The following is an 8,017-nucleotide window of genomic DNA, read 5'->3' as shown; positions in this document are numbered from 1 at the left end:
CTTATCGTAGCGAAGTATGCAGCAGGGATATAACACTGGCGTTGGCCCGACACGGCTCGTGTTTCTGTGAACCTTGCTGCCCGAGTATAGCTGCAGCCAAGTAGCAGAACCAGTAGGCAGTTTTGGGAATCTATTGGCATAGCGCGGCCCCTGAAGAAGGTTCACAGAAACACGAGCCGTGTCGGGCCAACGCCAGTGTTATATCCCTGCTGCATACTTCGCTACGATAAGTGTATTTTCACTGCCTTTAACATTGTGTAAACTGACATAAGTTGTCATTACCAAAACTTCAAAAACCTGACAGAGAGACCAATGATTAGAATATTCAGACGGTGTATCAGTGAATTTATCACCGCATATCTCTGATAGTGGCATCTCGGGGCAATTGCTTTACAAGCCCGCCACAATATATGAGGTCTCACTGTCCATAAATAATATAGGCTACGGCAATCATCTTCGGTTTAATATGATGGTATTTAGAAGTATATCATAATAAATAAGTATGCACTAAAATCCAACCCCATCCATAACCCCGCATGTGAATACGGCCCCCTGGTCATAGTAACAGGTGTGTAATAGAAAACAACACAGGGAATAGTAAATAATAGGAAACTTTAACAAACTCTTTAGACGCGACCATCTTTTATTTTTTCTTTAGTAAACCGTCTCATGACGATGGATCGTGTAGACAAGAATATTAGGAAAAGAAAATACACTGAGGATTTCTTGCAGTATGGTTTTACCTCAATAATTACAGCAGGAATTGAGAAACCACAATGTGTTATTTGTTGTGAAGTTCTCTCAGCTGAATCTATGAAGCCGAACAAACTAAAACGCCATTTTGATAGCAAGCATCCAAGATTTGCTAGCAAGGATATCGACTATTTTAGAAGCAAAGCTGATGGACTCAAGAAATCTAGATTTGACACTGGTGGCCAGTACCACAAACACAATGTAGCAGCTGTTGAAGCGTCATATTTGGTGGCACTCAGAATCGCCAGAGCTATGAAACCTCACACCATTGCTGAGGATTTACTGTTGCCAGCTGCAAAAGACATAGTTCGAGTGATAATTGTAAATGAATATGTTCAGAAATTGAATGCAATTTCCTTCTCTAACGACACTGTCCGCAGAAGAATAGAGGACATGTCTGCCGATATTCTTGATCAGGTGATCCAGGAAATTAAATCTGCACCACTACCAATATTCAGTATCCAGCTTGATGAATCTACAGACGTGGCAAACTGTGCACAGTTATTGGTTTACGCGAGGTATATTGATGATGGCGACTTTAAAGATGAGCTTCTTTTTTGCAAACCGCTTGAAACAACAACAACTGCACATGATGTTTTTGACGCAGTTGGTTCTTTTCTAAAAGCGCATAACATCTCCTGGGAAAAGGTTTGCGGTGTTTGCACAGATGGTGCTCCTGCTATGCTAGGATGTCGCTCAGGATTTCAACGTTTGGTACAAAATGAATCGCCAAAAGCAATCGGAACACACTGTATGATACATCGCCAAATATTAGCGACTAAGACACTGCCGCAAGATTTACAAGAAGTAATGAAAAGCGTCATAACATGTCAATTTTGTAAAGTCGAGCGCCTTAAACAGTCGGCTGTTTTGGCAACTGTGCAACGAGCTAGATGCGCCAAACAATGCTCTGTTATTTCACACTGAAGTCAGATGGTTGTCAAGAGGAAAAGTTTTAAAACGTGTCTTTGAGCTTCGTGATGAACTGAAAACATTTTTTAATCAGAAAGCAAGACCGCAATTCGAAGCACTTTTTAGCGATAAAACTGAGCTGCAGAAAATAGCTTACTTGGTGGACATCTTTGTCATCTTGAATGACTTAAATTTATCACTGCAAGGACCAAATGCAACGTGCCTCGATTTGTCCGAAAAAATTAGATCATTCCAAATGAAACTTCAGCTTTGGAAAAATAAATTGGATAAAAATAAAATTTACATGTTTCCTACATTATCTGCCTTCTTTGAGGAACATGACATTGAGCCAGACAAAAAAATTATGATGATAACTTCTGTGAAAGAACATTTGCACATTCTTGCAGACGAAATTTCATCATACTTTCCTAATCTACCTGACACCCCACTTGCCAGAAGTCCATTCACAGTGAAAGTTGAAGATGTTCCGGAGACAGCGCAAGAAGAGTTCATTGACCTAATTAACAATGATGCAGCGAGAACAGATTTCTCTACGATGCCACTGACAAAATTCTGGATTAAGTGTTTACAGTTATATCCTATTCTGTCTGAGACTGTGCTGCGCCTTCTTCTTCCTTTTCCAACAACATATCTTTGCGAAACAGGGTTTTACAGCTTGCTGGTAATCAAGTCTAAATACCGAAGTAGACTTGTTGTGGAAAATGATCTTCGCTGTGCCCTTGCAAAGACTGCCCCAAGAATTTCTAAATTGGTAAGCAAGAAGCAACCACAACCATCTCACTGAATTTGGCAGCATACTGTTGCAAAATATTGCACTGTTGTTTACTGTTATATTACTGTTGTTATATTTAAACCCATGCTATGCCATGGTGAAATGTTATTTATTGGAATTAGTAATAAATATTTCTCAACATATAATTAAATATTGTTTTTGTGATTAATCACTATGTTTAAATTATGTTTGATTTGTAGCAATGAGAATACATAATGCATATCAGGTATTTACATTCCGAATCATAACTGTAGCAAAATTACAGTTTTGAAGTAGCCACCAAAATTATTTTTTGGTTTGGGGTCACCGCAACATGAGGAACTGTATTGCGGGGTCACAGCATTAGAAAGGTTGAGAACCACTGTTCTACCAAGTCTCTGTGATGACAATTATGTCAATCTCATCATTTGCTGCTATACACTCTCTCCCATCTTATTTCTTAGACTTCTGGCATTGGCATACAGACATTTCAAAGTGTGTTTTTTATTTTTATTAACAACCTGCTTTTCAGTTATTAGAGATAAATCGGAAATCATTAGCTTTGGTGTTTTTTTACATATAGGCACATGGACTACATTTGCTTTTATTGGAACCTCTCTGTTGGGATGCCCTAACTCTCCTGTTTCATTAGTATCCTTCAAGGATACATTTCTCCGAACCATGCACTGCTGAGTGACTCTCAGCTTTCCCCCTTGTTCTGGTTTAAAAGCTGCTCTATCTCCTTTTTGCAAGTTAGTGCCAGCAGCTTGGTTCCACTCTGGTTAAGGTGGAGCCCATCCTTTCAGAAAAGTCTCTCCCTTCCCCCAAAAGTTTCCCCATTTCCTTACAAAACAATCCCTCTTCCCTGCACCATCGTCTCATCCACACATTGAAACTCTGGAGCTCTGCCTGCCTGCCTCTGGGGACCTGCATGTGGAACAGGAAACATTTCAGGGAATGCCACCCTGGAGGTTCTAGATTTCAGCTTCCTACCTAAAATCCTAAATTTGGCTTCGAGAACCTCTCTCCCACATTTTCCTATGTCATTGGTGCCCACATGTACCATGACAGCTGGCTCCTCCCCAGCACTGTCTATAATCCTATCTAGGTGCTGCGTGAGGTCTGCCACCTTCGCACCAGGCAGGCAAGTTACCAGGCGGTCCTCACGTCCACAAGCCACCCTGCTATCTACATGTCTAATAATCGAATCACCAACTATGATGGCAGGCCTAACCCTTCCCTCCTGAGCAGTAGCCCTAGGAGACTTGTCCTCAGTGCAAGAGAAAAATACATCACCTGGAGAGTAGGTCCTTGCTCTACAGTATAATTTCCTGCTACACCATGGTGATGTTCTCCTACTGGGAGACCTATCTGATCCAAGGCAGCACTGGGGCTGCCAGACTGGATTTGGGACTTGGCTACTATGTCCCTGAAGGTCTCATCAATGTACCTCTCTGTCTGCCTCAGCTCCTCCAGGTCTGCTACTCTAGCCTCCAGAGATCGGACCCATTCCCTGAGAGCCAGGAGCTCTTTGCACAGAGTGCACACATACAATCTCTCACCGGCAGGTAAAAAATCATACATGTGACACTCAGTGCAAAAGACTGGAAAGCCCCCCTCTTGCTGCTGGACTGCTGCCTTCATCTTAGTTTTATTGAGTTCCTAGTTAAGTTTAGGATACTAAGGGAGTTGGAATGAGAGTACTTTAAATTTACAGGTGAATTTACTAATTAATCAGCTAGTGTCTGACAAGGGGATGATTAAACTTCAATAAGGGCTGGTAGAATAGTATGATTTAGATAAGACCCTGATTGATTTTTAACGAGAAATTGTCTCATGCCTAAAAAACAAGGGTTGAGTGGGTGGGAAAGACAGACACTAGAATTAACTATGTTGCTTGCTTATTACTTCAGATACACACAAACTCTAAAGAATATATCCCTCAATTTCACCTTTCACCAAACATTTGTAAGTCCAAAAATTTCTGAAAGCTATACTTACCAATCCTCTTTGACCACTATTAAATTAATCTTCACTCAGTTAATTGAAGGGTTTGAGATTTGCACACTGTTAAGCTCGCGCTTCCTGTCCTCCTCTGCTGCAAAGGGTGCGGGGCTTCTGGAAGCTGGGGCTGTGGAAGTCAATCCCTGGATTGCTTGCGGTGACCTCTGGACTCCTCTCCCAGGGGATGCTGGGAGCCGTATGCAGATGAGCCTTCCGGTCCTCCTCTACTGCAAAGGGTGAGGGGCCTCTGGAAGCTGGGGCTGTGAAAGTCAATCCCTGGATTGCTTGCGGTGACCTCTGGAATCCTCTCCCGGGGGATGCTGGGAGCCGTATGCAGATGAGCCTTCCACTCCTCCTCTACTGCCTCAGTTGCCATAAATTCAAATTTATCCCTTCCAAATCTGAACTCTTCTGGCTTAGCTGTGAGGGGCACAACCTGCAATTTCTGCCTTCCTCATCAACAACCCCTCTCCAACCCAATGAATCTGTGCAAAGCCTAGGGGTTCATCTCAACCCAAATCTCATGATGGAATCCTACATTTCTAAGGTAGTGAGAGTTCCTTTATGTAATACTATTAGATTCGGCAGCTTTCTTGATCAGTATAACTGGCTTCTGTTATTTATACACTAATCACCAGTCAATTGGATTCTCACAGGACAAGCAGGATGATAGTCCTCACATATGGGTGACATCATTAGGATGGAGCCCAATCACGGAACACTTTTGTCAAAGTTTCTAGAACTTTGACTGGCACCTACTGGGCATACCCAGCATGGCACTAACCCTGCATCCAGCAGGGGTCCCCCTTCAGTCTCTTTTTTTCCATGCAGCAGTAGCCACACAGGTTAAGGAGCTCTCTAGAGATTCCTGACAGGAATTTTCCTCACGAAACGTCTTTAAAATTTTTCAAAAAATTCTACCCCATAGGGGTCCCCCTATTGATATCCGTACTCCACTGTTGAAAGGTAAGGCTTTACCCTTGTTTGCGGGCCCAGCTGCTGGATTTTGACTCCTCGCTGGAGAGCATAAGCCAACCTCCTTTACTGTCCAAACCAGTTGGCGGTCGACTGTGCTATTTCACCAACATATGGCACACTTATCACTTCAGACCAGTGGGTACTTGCTGTACTGACCCAGGCTACCACCTCAACTTCCTATCGGTACCAGCAGACTCCCCACCTCGGCCGACGTGGGGTTTATCCGACCACTCCTCTCTTCTGGAAGAGGAGGTATCAACCCTTCTGAAATCCCGGGCAATAGAACCAGTGCCCCTCTCACAGCAAGGGCAGGGGTTCTATTCCAGGTATTTCCTCATCCCAAAAAAAGTCAGGTGGCATTCGTCCAATACTGGACCTGCATGCCTTAAACAAATATCTACAGAGGGAGAAGTTTAGGATGGTGACCTTGGGTTCTCTACTGCCTCTTCTACAAAGAGGAGATTGGCTTTTCTCTCTAGATCTTCAGGACACTTATACACACATCTCAATCACTCCGTCCCACCACAAATTCCTTTGTTTCCTGGTTGGCCCCTGGCTTTTCAGTACCGGGTACTGCCGTTCGGCCTATCATCCACTCCTCGAGTCTTCACCAAGTGCCTCGTAGTCATAATGGCCTACCTGAGATGTCAGGGCATCCATGTCTACCCTTATCTCGATGATTAGCTGATAAGGGCTCCGACTCAGACGAATGCATTAGCCTTCTTATGTCTCACTATCCATACATTGCTGTCTCTTGGGTTCCTGATCAACCAAGTCCAGCCTAGTTTCATCTCAAAAACTGTCCTACATAGGAGCCGACCTGGATACCATGCAGGCAAGAGCATTCCTCCCTCAGGACCGAGCTCATACTCTCATATCCCTCGCACAATGCTTCAGAATCGGCATTATTTGACAGCTCATCATTTTCTCATTTTGCTGGGTCACATGGCATCCGCTGTACATGTCACTCCAATGACACGCCTCGCCATGAGAGTCATGCAGTGGACTCTAAAGTCCTAGTGGACTCAGGCTTACCAGCCAATGTCCACCATTGTCCATGTTACCAAGCAGCTCCGCCTGTCACTGGCCTGGTGGATGCAGCTCTCCAACCTCCTTCAAGGCCTTCCCTTTCAGGTTCCAGAGCCTCAAATTGTCCTAACGACAGACGCCTCCAATCTAGGTTGGGGTGCTCATGTCAACAACCTACAGACTCAGGGTCCCTGGTCTCCAGAGGAAGCCAAACAGATAAATTTCTTGGAACTTCAAGCGATCAGATATGCCCTCAGAGTCTTTCAGGATTGCCTCTCAAACAAGACCATCCTGATTCAAACCGACAACCAGGTAGCGATGTGTTATATCAACAAGCAAGGGGGAACGGGCTCCTACCTTCTGTGTCAGAAAGCTGCACAGATATTGGCGTAGGCTCTTTCCCACTTGATGAACCTCATAGCGATCTACTTGGTGGGCATGGACAATATTCTGGCAGGCAGGTTGAGTCGGACCTTCCATCCGCACGAATGGTCTCTCAACCCCACTGTAGCAGACACAATATTCAAACATTGGGGGTATCCACACACAGACCTCTTTGCGTCCATCCACAACCGCAAATTTAGAGAACTTCTGCTCCCTCACTCGCAGCTGTCACTCACAGCCGAGGGACGCTTTCGCCCTCTCATGGTCCAGCGGTCTCCTCTATGCTTACCCCTACTTCCATTGATATCAAAGACTCTCATGAAGTTACGAAGGGACAAGGGCTTAATGATTCTGATAACCCCTCACTGGCCATGCCAAGTCTGGTTCCCAATTCTTGAGGATCTATCAGTTCACCAGCGCATCCCTCTAGGGAAAGATCTGCTTCTTATAACTCAGAGCAATGGGTGCCTGCGCCACCCCAATCTCCAAGTTTTGTCACTGATGGCTGGATGTGGAAAGGTTAATACTTTAACCCCTTAAACTTTCAGAGTCAGTATCCAGAGTCCTGGTAGCTTCACAAAAGCCTTCCACGAGACGCTTTTATCGTTCCAAGTGGAAAAGGTTTACAATCTAGTGCACGTCTATGTCTATAGACCCCTTTACTTGTTCCACTGCAAAGTTTCTGGACTATCTCTGGCATCTGTCAGAATCAGGTCTGAAAATTTCCTCTATAAGAGTGCATGTCAGTGCAGTAGCCGCCTTCCACAATGGAATAGGAGATGTCTCTATTTCAACTCAGCCCTTAGTCACACGCTTCATGAGAGGTTTGCTCCACCTGAAACCTCCATTGCACCCTCTGGCTCCCACTTGGGACCTAAACGTGGTCTTAGGGCAGCTCTTGAAACCTCCGTTTGAGTTTCTCCACTCCTGTGAGCTCCGCTATCTCACCTGGAAAGTAATTTTTCTTCTCGCTGTAACTTCCGCTCGTAGAGTTAGTGAGTTACAGGCATTAGTCACCTACCCGCCTCACACTAAAATTCTACATGACAGAGTGGTCCTCCGTACACACCCTAAGTTTTTACCAAAGGTAGTGTCGCAATTTCATCTTAATGAATCCATCATCTTACCTACTTTCTTCCCAAGGCCCCATTCAAACCCAGGAGAAAAGGCTCTACATTCCCTGGA

At 44.5% G+C, this 8,017-nt stretch overlaps 1 protein-coding gene across 1 annotated transcript; it reads left to right on the top strand.

Annotated features, from left to right (window-relative positions):
- The first annotated feature begins 675 nt into the window (after positions 1-675).
- Positions 676-2,671, top strand: LOC115088502 (zinc finger BED domain-containing protein 5-like). Its single transcript, XM_029596763.1, is given in 2 exon segments — positions 676-1,580; positions 1,582-2,671. Coding segments are annotated over 2 exon segments (1,794 nt in total). The 3' UTR covers positions 2,471-2,671.
- The last annotated feature ends 5,346 nt before the right edge of the window (positions 2,672-8,017 follow it).

Source organism: Rhinatrema bivittatum, chromosome 3 (assembly GCF_901001135.1).
Source record: "Rhinatrema bivittatum chromosome 3, aRhiBiv1.1, whole genome shotgun sequence".
NCBI lineage: Eukaryota > Metazoa > Chordata > Amphibia > Gymnophiona > Rhinatrematidae > Rhinatrema > Rhinatrema bivittatum.
The sequence above is the reverse complement of the archived record's forward strand: the minus strand, read 5'-3'. Positions and strand labels throughout refer to the sequence as shown.